We start from the raw sequence: 12,273 nt of genomic DNA, 5'->3' as shown, positions 1-12,273 counted from the left end.
TTTCAACATCATGATTTTATATGTATATAGATTGTAGATATGTATTAGATGTAGTTTGCCAAAGATGTTTGGTGTATTTTTCCTTTCTGTACACTTTCTCTCCATGCTTTTTTTTGTGGCCACATCTTCCTGTATGATGGCAGAGCTATGCTTTGTGCTATGAACCAAACAGATCTCGTCGTCGTCCAACTGCACCCTCTATTCTCTCCACTTCATTCTGTTTCACTGAGTGAGAAACTGCAGATGCATCTCCCTCCTTATCCTCCTCTTAGGCCCCATGCACACGAACGTGCTTTTGCGCCCGCAATTCCCCCGAAAATACACAGGAGAATTGCGGCTCCATTCATTTCTATGGGGTCATGCACACGACCGTGGTTTTCACGGTCCGTGCATGGCCCCGGAGCTCAGACAGCAGAAAGAGCGGGCAAGCCTTATTACGGCCGTACTGTGCGGTCTGGCCTCATTGAAAATAATGGCCGCGGCCATGTGCATGGCCCGTGATTTGCGGGCGGCTCACGGCTGTCACTCCGTGGCCGGCCGACCCGGAAATCACGGCCGTGCACATGGCTACGGTCGTGTGCATGAGGCCTTAGTCTAGTATTTACGGTTTCACACTAGATTGGACTAGTGAGTGAGGAGGTTTGTGAACTTTACAGATAGTCTTTGGGCAGGAAAAGAGGAAGGCTGCTGTAAGGTGAGGGTGGTGCAACTTTTCCCTAATAAAATATATCACTGTATAACGTTTTTATATATTCACAAGTTATAACTATAGGTTCCCTTTATCAATTCTCAACACTTTTTTGATGTGTTTTCTCTCCTTTGGTATATATTGAACTCAGAGGCGTAGCTAGGTTCTCCTGCACCCGGGGCAACGATTCAGATTGGCGCCCCCCCCCCAACTTATTTCCAGACATCTCCTTCCCCCTCGCCATGTTTTCTTTCCCTACCAATCAATGAGGTGTAATTTTTTTTTCACCATTTTTTTAATGTAACGCGAGTATAAAAGCATTTCTACATTTTACAAGCGATATAGTTCTATAATGTAATTAACATAAAAATAAATTAACAGAAAATAAATTAAAGAGGCCACACACAGCCCCCTGTAGATAGGGGCACACTCCCCCCCCCTTGTACACAGTGCCACACACAGCCCGCTCCCGCCCTAGTAGATAGCGCCACGCACCCCCCCCTCCTTGTAAATAGCGCCACATTCCCCCGTTTTAAATAGCGCCACACTCCCACCCCTTGTACTTAGCGCCACACTGTGAACAGACCAGTGAGCGGTAGCCTACCGCTACCACTCTCCGCTCTGCCTGGTGTGACTTACCGGAGAAGCCGAGGAGGTCATGCGGCGCAGGCAGCGGCAGAGTTCCTTCTGACTAGGGTTGGTGACAGCCAGGGCCGGCCTTAGTTTGGATGGCACCCTGTGCAGGACGCTCTATTGCCGCCCCCTACACAAACCAAAAATTAACCACATATATAGACACGCTGGAACATATATACTGTACATACATAAAGACACAGATATTTAGACATACAGGCAAATATACATATACACATTCTGGAATACATACATACAGGTAAATATATAGACGTACAGACACATATACGCACACACACACCGGCAGATAAATACACAGACAGGAACATATACAAATACATAAAAGGCACAAATATACAAGCACAAAGACACATTCACAAACAGACCCATATATACGCACACAGGCACATATGTACACAGCACAGATAATGTAGTAGTTTTATCTGCAGTCCTATGTAACACCACAGATAACACACAGTGATAACTCTGAGTACAGATAATGTAGTAGATGTTACCTGCGGTCCTATGTAACACCACAGATAACACAATGATAACTCTCTGGGTACAGATAATGTAGTAGATGTTACCTGCAGTCCTATGTAACACCCACAGATAACACAGTGATAACTCTCTGAGTACAGATAATGTGGTAGATGTTACCTGCAGTCCTATGTAACACCACAGATAACACAGTAATAACTCTCGGAGTACAGATAATGTAGTAGTGTTACCTGCAGTCCTATGTAACACCACAGATAACACACAGTGATAACTCTGAGTACAGATAATGTAGTAGATATTACCTGCGGTCCTATGTAACACCACAAATAACACAATGATAATTCTCTGGGTACAGATAATGTAGTAGATGTTACCTGCAGTCCTATGTAACACCACAGATAACACATAGTGATAACTCTCTGATTACAGATAATGTAGTAGCTGTTGCCTGCAGTCCTATGTAACACCACAGATAACACATAGTGATAACTCTCTGAGTACTGATAATGTAGTTGTGTACCCTGCAGTCCTATGTAACACCACAGATAACACATTGTGCTAAATTACAATCTCAGCTCTGCTACACAGTACAGATAATGTAGTAGATGTTACCTGTGGTCCTATGTAACACCACAGATAGCACAGTGATAACTCTCTGAGTACTGATAATGTAGTTGTGTCCCCTGCAGTCCTCACCACAGATAACACATTGTGCTAAATTACAATCTCAGCTCTGCTACACAGTACAGATAATGTAGTAGATGTTACCTGCTGTCTTATGTAACACTACAGATAGCACAGTGATAACTCTCTGAGTACTGATAATGTAGTAGATATAAGAGACAAACACATTCAGACACACACACACACACACACACACACACACAGAGAGACGCACACTGTATTCACACTACACACACACACAGACACTCACCATGTCTCCTTGCTGACAGGTCAGGACGGGCTGTGGGCGGAGCTTCCTCTCTGCTTCTCGGCATGTGTAACTTCAGAGCTGGAAGGCTGCAGCACGGGAGTGGACCTGCCCCCTGACCTCAGTCATCTGACCTCATGTCACTGATGTGAGGTCAGGTGACAAGTCAGGTGACTGGACTGGTCCACTCCCTGGCCGTCACAGACCCCAGTCAGAACGCCCTAATTTCCTGGCTCTTCCTAAGCTGCTGCAGGTGTCCGTCATACGGGGCGCCTGTCAGCAGCGATCAGCTGCTCTTCGGCGCCCCCCCATCCCTTGCGCCCGGGGCACATGCCCCGCCTGCCCCCCCCCTAGCTTCGCACCTGATTGAACTTCTTGGTCATAGTTCCCCTACCTGTTTAGTCTGTAGATCACCAGATCTATGATGAAGTTCAGATGTAAAACGATTAAGTTCTTCCAATATAGGACTACCAGGGGGAGATGCTGCAGTATGAGAAAGTCCTTTATCTTGCAGAATGTCTTGTAAATTATTCACCTAGAAAATAAATGAAACATGGAGTAGCTGTGGTTTTGTTTCTACCCTTGTACCATATTCATGAAAGTTGTACACGTCTCCTGCGTGAAAATGGGGTGCCTCTCTTCAACCTAAAGTATTTTAAAATGTTCCAAAAGGCTCAGTTTGGTGGCCCTGTGTGATGACTGGTTTCTTGTTACAGTAATCTGTATGAGTCCTTGTGCAGTAGCTTCAACACCAAGGTTTTAAGGAGGACCTGTCACTAGGTCACATGAGTTGACATGGTTACCTGACCTGTCTCCCTGACTCCAGAACCATTTTGTTTTTTTCCTTGAAGCCGTTCCAGAGATATTCTAATTTGCCGCAGTCAGCCAACAAGCTGCCTCGTGCTGATTTATCAGCATCAGAGGCAGGGAGGCTAGCTCCATCTCAGGAGAATGAGGATAGTTTATGCCCCTTTGGCTAAATAAAGCAGATTAGCATATGGGGAGCCAACACAACAGTGGGCCATATTTCTGGAACGGGGTGGGGAGGGGGTCCAGGAGGAAAAAAACGGCGCAGGAATCAGGAAGACAGTGCTATTTAGGTCAGATAACGAGTTTAACTTATATGACCTAGTGACAGGTCCTCTTTAAAGGACCACCAAGTGTGTACAGATACTACTGTTGGTGTTGAACTGATTACAGGGGAGTGTATAGTCTGTTATATCTTAAACGTAATAAACTTTATAGACTGTAGATATAAAATTAAATCAATGCCTTTAAAGAGGCTCTGTCACCAGATTATAAATGCCCTATCCCCTACCTAATCTGATAGGTGCTGTAATGTAGATAACAGTGGTTTTTATTTTGAAAAACTATAATTTCTGAGCACGTTATGAACAATTTTAGATTTATGCTAATTAGTTTCTTAATAGACAAGTGGGCGTTGTAAAGAGCAGTGTATGACGCTGACCAATCAGCGTCATACACTTCTCTCCATTCATGTCCATTTGTATGGACTGCATAGCGTGATCTCGCGAGATCACGCTGTGCTGTTACATACACCCACATTAACTTTACTGAAGTGTCTTGAGAGTGAATAGACATTGCATCCAGCCAGGATGCGATGTCTATTCACACTCCCGACACTTTGGTAAAGTTTGTGTGGGACTTAATCACAGCACAGCGTAATCTCACGAGATCACGCTGTGAATGAGTAAATCCCACAAAAACTTTTCTGAAGTGTCGGGAGTGTGAATAGACATCGTGTCCTGGCTGGAGGTAATGTCTATTCACTCAAGACACTTCAGTAAAGTTAATGTGGGTGTATGTGACAGCACAGCGTGATCACGCTGTGCAGTGAATACAAATGGACATGAATGGAGAGAAGTGTATGACGCTGATTGGTCAGCGTCATACAGTTCTCTGTACAACGCCCACTTGGTAAAAAGGTAAAAAAAACGCCCAGTTGTCTATTAGAAACGAATTAGCATAAATCTAAACTTGCTCATAACTTTCTCAAAAATTATAGTTTTTCAAAATAAAAACCACTGTTGTTATCTACATTACAACGCCGATCAGATTATGTAGGAGATAGGGCATTTATAATCTGGTGACAGAGCCTCTTTAATCTGACAGTCAATCTAATCAGGCACTGTGCAGCCATTGCAGCATAGCCCTGTTAAATTGAATGGGCCCGAGTTGCAAATCACAACACAACATTTAGTCAGGAGATGTGTGTATTGAAGCCTCTTTATTCTTAATATCAGTGGAATCCTAGCAGTGAAACCAATCAGATCTTTAAAGGGGTTATCCGGGTTATTAAAATTGATCGCCTTTCCTTAGGATAGGTCATCAATATTAGACTGGTGGGGGTCCTACTGTCGGCCTCTTCATCGTTTACGGTTTTTTTTCTGTTCGTATTTGCATGCGCCATTATATTTGCAGCAGCCCTGCAAAGTATTGCCCCACTGTCCACATCACTTGAATACCTTGCATGACCGCTACAAATGTAATGGCATGTGCAAGTACGAACAGAAAGAAGAACCGTATAAACGATGAAGAGGCTGAGGTGCTTGTATGAGCGCCGCAGCCCCTTCAAACAGCTGATCGGCGGGGTGCCGTCAGTCGGACCCCCACCTATCTAATTTTGATGGCTTATCCTAAGGATAGGCAATCAATTTTAATAACCCAGATAACCCCTTTAAGCAGCTCTAAAATAATGTCTTATGGAGGACTATCCTATGCCAGTTTAAATGCTGTGATGTACTGATAAATCTGTACATCCAGGGTCTTTTTCAGAAATCAATGCTAAAATAACTTGTTCAGAATAGTTTTCCTTTTCTCATGGTTATAGCAACAGTGATTGTCCGTCAGCTGGTCCTTGGGTACTCGCATGTACTGAAATCTTGCCACTATAGGATATACCATTACATGTGAAAAGTCTAGGAGTAGAATAAATCTAGGAATAAGAGAAGGAAAACCACACCTGAAGTCTTTATTGTTTTGAGACGCCTTTTATAGAAAGCTACTGAGAGCAATTCACTACAATCAATTGATATTTTTATACATATATATATATATATATATATATATATATATATATATATATATATATATATATATATATATATATATATACACACACACACACACACACACACACACAATGGAAAAGCATAAAACTAAAAAAATTATAGGAGCACAGAGAGTTGATCGAGAGTATGATAGAACCACCTTTGTTTGTAGTTTTTCCTTCTCCTCCTTGAAGACATTGAATGTGACTCTTGCCCTATCAAGTTCCTGATCAGTAAACCTTAGTTTGGCCCTCAGTGCTGCATTATTCTCCTGGAAACGTGTAATCTCAGACTGTAAAACCGTAGTGTCTTCAACTGAAATCTGTATGGAAAGAATTTGCATTATATTGTAGAACATAATTCAGACAAAGCATGTCAATACGAGAAGGCTGGCAAAGAATAGCTATCCTGCCGCTCAACAAGCTTTAAAGGCTATGTACACTTTTGAGGGCATTTATTTATTTTTTAATAAATAGATCACTCAGCGTGATTAGTGCAACTTTGCAATTAGTCTTTATTAAAAAATAATTTAACTTTTGGAGATAAAGTTGTTCTGTGTTTTCTACATGCAGTCGGCAGACAAGTACAGTACACAAATAAACACCCCTCTCCTTCCTAGTCCCCAGAATGGCTACCCTCTAATTCCTAGTCCCCAACATGGCCCCCTCTCATTCCTAGTCTCCAGCATGACTACACTCTTATTCTTAGTCCCCAGAATGGCCCCCCTCAAAATTTTGTTCCCCAGCATGTCTCCCCTCTCTTTCCTGGTCGCCATTAGGGTACACCAGCATTTGTCCCCTCATTCTTGGACCCCAGTCAGACTCCATATCCCCCTCAATGCTAACCTTGACACCATAGTGGCAGTGTGCAGACTCCCTTGCTCAGCAATCCTGAGGCTATTCAGTGCAGCAGGACGCCTGCTGCATTCTCCCCTTCCCTCCCTCCTCCTCCGTCCTTTCCTATAACACTTCGTAGTGATGGAAATGCTCCTCCTCCTACGCTCTCTGCCCCAATGAGACAGCGCAATGCTGGCAGTTTCTTTCTCCTGATGAGTTAAACAAGTCTCCTCCTTCTGCTCTATCCGGTCCAATGATGCGGATGGCCCTCACCCGCATCCAGATGATTAATCAGCGCAAGTCCAATTTGTGGTTTGTACAGGGATTTCTACAGAAAATTTTTCTCAAAAAGTAGTCTTTGGTCGGTTTAGGGGGTGGTCTGCTTATAGAGGGGCCTCGGCTTGAGTGGTATAAAGCATGTCGCATCTAGACTCTGGAGCTGTGGAAATGTGTTCTCTGGAGTGATAAACCAAGATTCACTATCTGACAGTCTGATAGATGAATCTGGGTTTGGCGGATGTCGAAAGTACGGTACCTACCAATATGTATAGTGCCTACTGTAAAATTTGGTGAAGGGGACATAATGGTCTGATGCTGTTTTTTTAAGGGTTTGGGCTAGGCCCCAGTGAAAAATAAAGTTAATGGTACATGCCTCTGCGAACAAAACGAGGTCCATAAAGACATGGTGTGATAATTCTGGTCTGGAGGAACTCGAGTGGCCTTCACAGAGCCCTGAGCTCTGTGTGACAGGAAAAAATTAGCGCCGATTAACGATGTCCCGTTGATTGGCGCTCGCAGCACCGGCCGATTATCGGCAGGTGTAAAAGGACCTTAAGGGGGAATTTATTAACTTTTCTACGCCACGCATGTACAGCCAGAGATGCGCCTAATTTATTAAAAGGCGTGCGCCTCTTAAGAAATTAAGTGCATTTTACAACTTTCTTTATATCAAGACTGGCATATGAAACTCTAGTCTTACTAAATTCCTCCCTAGGTTTGGCTTAAAAAATACACTTTGTGAACAAGGCTTTTCAGTGTTTTACATCTGTATTAAGAAGATCGTTTGTATAAAAATGTACCGGACTACTGTACTACTCAAATAATGGCACAAATCAAATCCGGAACTATTATACAGTGCCCGCCCACCAAAAGTTCTGGAACACCCTCATAACTTTTGAACGGCTCGAGGTAGAGGGTTGAAATTTGGTGGGATTTAATGGGGTCATAAAATCTATCAGTTAACGCCCAAAAAACACCCCCACCCCCTTGGGGGCGTTTGGGTAGGCGGGGGCAGCAGAATCTTAAATGGCACGGGGGGGTCGAGTGGGGGCTCATTTGAAAGCTCTTTTCAATTCAAAAACGATGCTGCTAACTATTTTGAGATAGGATTTTTTTCGCTGAGATATTTAGCGTTAAAGTTATCATCTTTGTTATCGGCTACTGCCGTTGTTAGCATAATCCAAAATGTATCGTGCGGAGGTCGCATGGTCGGATTTACATCTCATCGGGGTGATATATTAATGTGGGTCCCCTTGCCTCTCACTTTTGTGTGTGTGTGTGTGTGTGTGTGTGTGTGTACACAGCCCGAGAGAAGGACCGCAGGGTTCGTCATTCCCCCGGTATTTAACGACTCCAAACCCTCTCTGCGCTGTGTGTGTTGTCCGGCCAACCAAAGCAAGACCGAGAACATGTATTATGTGTATTAGCACAAACATAACAATTACTGTATTAAATCAAAAGTTCGAACTGATGTCCTTCAACAACTTGACAGTGTCCTAAGCGAATGTAAAACATGTCGATAACGTTATTTATAACATCTGGTGTGATTGAATTCGAAATGTTCACTATTCTTTCCCGCAGCTCATCGTTTGCGATCCTAGTCTCATAGACTTTACTTTTTAAATACCCCCAGTAAAAAAAGTCTAATGGGCTCATATCTGGTGATCTCAGTGGCCATTCTATCGGGCCTCTTCTACCAATCCATTGATCAGGAAAATTATCGTTCAGAAGATTTCGAGCTCGCAGAGAAAAATGAGCCGGAGCTCCATCCTGCAGATACCAAACATTGCGGAAAGCTTCTCCAGCAATATTTTGAATAGCCGTTTCTTAGCAAATTGCAGTAATTTTATGCATTTATGTTTCCTTCAATGAAAAACGGTCCTACAACATGATTGAGCAATATTCCGGCCCAAACGTTAACCTTCTGATACTGGGTATGACTGTCTCTCATCCAATGTGGATTTTCGTCTGCCCAATACCTCACGTTCTGTCGATTTACAGAACTGTTTAGTTCAAACGTAGCTTCATCCGAAAAACAGGTCCAGTTGAAAATCTGATGATTATCATCAAATCGTGTCATCATTGTATCGCAAAATTCCACTCTTCTGTTATAATCATCTTCGGATAGCTCCTGAACTAGACGTATTTTATAAGGATGATAATGATGCTTCTTCAAAATTCGACAGACTGATGTGGCACTGATATCATTTTGTTGTGCTCCAATCGAGACAGATGTATGAGGATTAACATGTACAGTGAGCAGAATATCTAAAGCTTTTTCATCATTACTAGCATGTTTGGGTCTTCCGGATCTGGGTGCGTCTTTAACCCCTTAAGGACTGAGCCTGTTTTGGCCTTAAGGACACAGCCTATTTTTTCAAATCTGACATGTGTCACTTTATGTGGTAATAACTCCGAAATGCTTTTACCTATCCAAGCGATTCTGAGATTGTTTTCTCGTGACACATTGGACTTTATGTTACTGGCAAAATTTGCTCGATACATTAAGTATTTAATTGTGAAAAACACCAAAATTTAGCGAAAAATTGCAAAAATTAGCATTTTTCAAAATTTATATGTATCTGCTTGTTAGGCCTCATTTACACGAGCGTATTATACGCGTGTGCGACGCGCGTGCTTTTCACGCGTGTCGTACGCACCTATAATAGTCTATGGGGCTGTTTAGACGATGCGTGAATTTTGCGCTGCGTGAGTGCGTTGCGTAAAACTCACGACATGTTCTATATTCTTGCGTTTTTCACGCAACACGCACCCATTGACTTCAATGGGTGCGTGAAAACAACGCATGCCACACGGACGGTCCTGCGTTGCATGCACGAAAAACACGCAAGAGCTGTTATGTCCATTCTAATTAGTCTATAAAGCTACACAAAGCTACTCCAAACCAGGAAGTGCCTGCCTTTCAAGTGCGAGGGGGCAAGTCTAGCCAGTGCCAGGAGAGTTGTGTGCGGATAGTTTTGAGCGTTTCACAGCCATACTACAGCCATGCCGCGCGGGATGGATGTGGAGCGCCTCATCCTTTTTGTCCAGGAGCATCCAGCGATATGGGATACCAGATGTGAGGAGTATCATAACAGGACGGTGAAGGAGGACGCATGGGAGTTGGTGGCCAAAAACCTCTTTGGGCAAGAGTGGGAGACTGGCCGAACCCGGGACCGCACTCGGTTGGGTGAGTACCTGGCATTTTCTGTCAATGCCTGTCATGCCTATCGAAAACCTGGGCCCTGTATGTGTATTGCGCTCATTAGCACGAGAAACTTTAGTGGAGCAGGTGCTTCCCCACGTCCCACCGCATTGCCATTGCAGGGCCCTTCAGTTTGAAGTGAGAGGTGATAGTTCTGATGGCGTGTTATGTTTTTGTTACATCCAACAGTCCAAGATATCAAGACACGGTGGCGGAGCTGCCGTGATCAATTCAGGCGAGAGATGGGTGACAAGGGACGCAGCGGAGATGGGGCATCTCGCAAACGGCCCTACATATATACTAAGCAGCTGATGTTCCTGAAGGACATCATGGATATGCGCACGTAAGCGTTTATGCCGTTGCATGAGTGTAATGTGTGTTTGCCAAGGTCCTGTCTGCCAACGTGTTGTTGTGGGCAATGTTAGATATTGTAGTCATACTTTTTTTGCTCCTTGTAGAACCACCGACAATTTAGAGGACACAGCAGAGGAGACTGACGTGGGGGAGTCTGTGGCCGAACCCCCTGCTCCCAATATCCTGCCACCCAGCCCCGAGCCGACACCCCAGGAGCCCGCACCAGGCCAGTCAGAACGGCCGGTTGCCTCTCCAGCCCAGGAGCGGCCCGTGCGAGCCCGCAGTCGGCGTGTTCGTGCCCCACAGCCCTCCACAGCTGCCCAGGTGGATACGCGGGTACTGGACTATCTCAGGCGAGCCGCAGAGGAGGATGGGAATGATGCCTTCGGCCGCAGCATTGTCCCCCTCCTACGCCTGGTGCCGATGGACCTTATGGGCCGTCTGCAGGCGTCGATCGTCACATTGATCGACGCTTGCAGACCGCCACACAATCCCCATATGTGTTTCACGGCAATAGAGCAGTGGCGAAATAATTACATGCCGCCACCCACGGCCCAGGTGCCTGGGCAATTCCACCCTGTTCCCCAGATGGTACGGCCGTATCCCTACATGCGCCCTATGGCTCACCAGCTGCCAGGGCACACATTCCACCCACCACATCAGCACCACTATGCTGGCGAGGGACAACGTACCCAGCTCCAGGTCCAGCATAGTGGTGCTGATATGCAGGAATATGCCTCCCCAGGACAAAGATACCAACACCTGTGAGTGTGTTGGTGGGAATATCTTTGGACGGCAATGTTGTGTGTGGTGCAAGGCTGCCCACGTTTGTTGTGTGCGCACGCTGTTGTTTTTTTGTTCGTTACACCATGTTCTTCGTGTGTATGTTCAGGTGCAAAACGTTTTAGTTGGCTCCAAAGCCATCAAGAAAAATAATCATGGTTAATGGTTTGCTTTCATGTTATTATTCATTTAGACCACACAACACAAGGTTTGCCACAATGTTCCTTTGCCTACACTCTCACACACCTCTGGCCTTTTGGACCAATGCATGGCCATGTGATATAAGGTTTTAGTTCATCTGTCGGGGTTTGACATAGCTTGAAAGCGATTGCAAAGTTTAGGTCCTGCCATGGGCCCCGAGGCAAACGAACTACACTTGCACTTGGACGGTCCTAAAGTGTAGTCGGCACAACAGGATATATGGGGAAAGTAACTCAGCAACTGTATAAAGTCCTGCTGAACCCCTGAGAGATGTAAGCTCGCAACGCGCGTCAAGGGTCCTCTGGTTTTGCGCGTCCCTAACCCAACCCCAAACCCACAAATACACACAATAGTTACATGGTCACATGACACGTGGGTAGTGAAGCCGCCAAAGAACATACACCCCTTCAAAGGTCTTCTGGCCCCCACGGTGCTGGTCCAGATGGGCACGCAAAATATGCTGCCAACGTATCACGCACGCGAAGGCCAGAAGAGACAGAACGCCCTTGAGGATTCACCGGGACATTGTCAGTGGTGCCTGCATGTGTCAGGATATATTCTGCATCAAAGTTAGCATCATTAATGCGGCAGAAGTTATGCAGAACTACACCCGCTTGTATAACACGTGTGACATTCGGCATGGACAATTGCATGGTTGAGAGAAATACACGCCACCTGTTTGACATAATGCCAAAGGCACATTCCACACAGCGCCGAGCTCGTCCCAGGCGGAGATTGAACATGCGCCGACGGTCATCCAAGCCCCTTCTTGCAAAGGGACGCATGACTTG

General features: G+C 45.0%; 1 protein-coding gene across 1 annotated transcript in view; it reads right to left on the bottom strand.

The window, feature by feature from the left end:
• Nucleotides 1-12,273, bottom strand: part of USHBP1 (USH1 protein network component harmonin binding protein 1) — a 186,082-nt gene that overhangs the window by 97,874 nt on the left and 75,935 nt on the right. The window contains exons 5-6 of the mRNA XM_075825295.1: nt 5,985-6,146; nt 3,148-3,288 (exon numbers count right to left, since the gene is read on the bottom strand). Coding sequence (XP_075681410.1) covers nt 3,148-3,288; nt 5,985-6,146 — 303 coding nt within the window. The remainder of the gene's footprint in view (nt 1-3,147; nt 3,289-5,984; nt 6,147-12,273) is intronic.

Source organism: Rhinoderma darwinii, chromosome 1 (assembly GCF_050947455.1).
Source record: "Rhinoderma darwinii isolate aRhiDar2 chromosome 1, aRhiDar2.hap1, whole genome shotgun sequence".
Classification (NCBI taxonomy): domain Eukaryota; kingdom Metazoa; phylum Chordata; class Amphibia; order Anura; family Rhinodermatidae; genus Rhinoderma; species Rhinoderma darwinii.
Note: the sequence above shows the minus strand (reverse complement) of the source record. Positions and strands in the feature narration are given on the sequence as shown.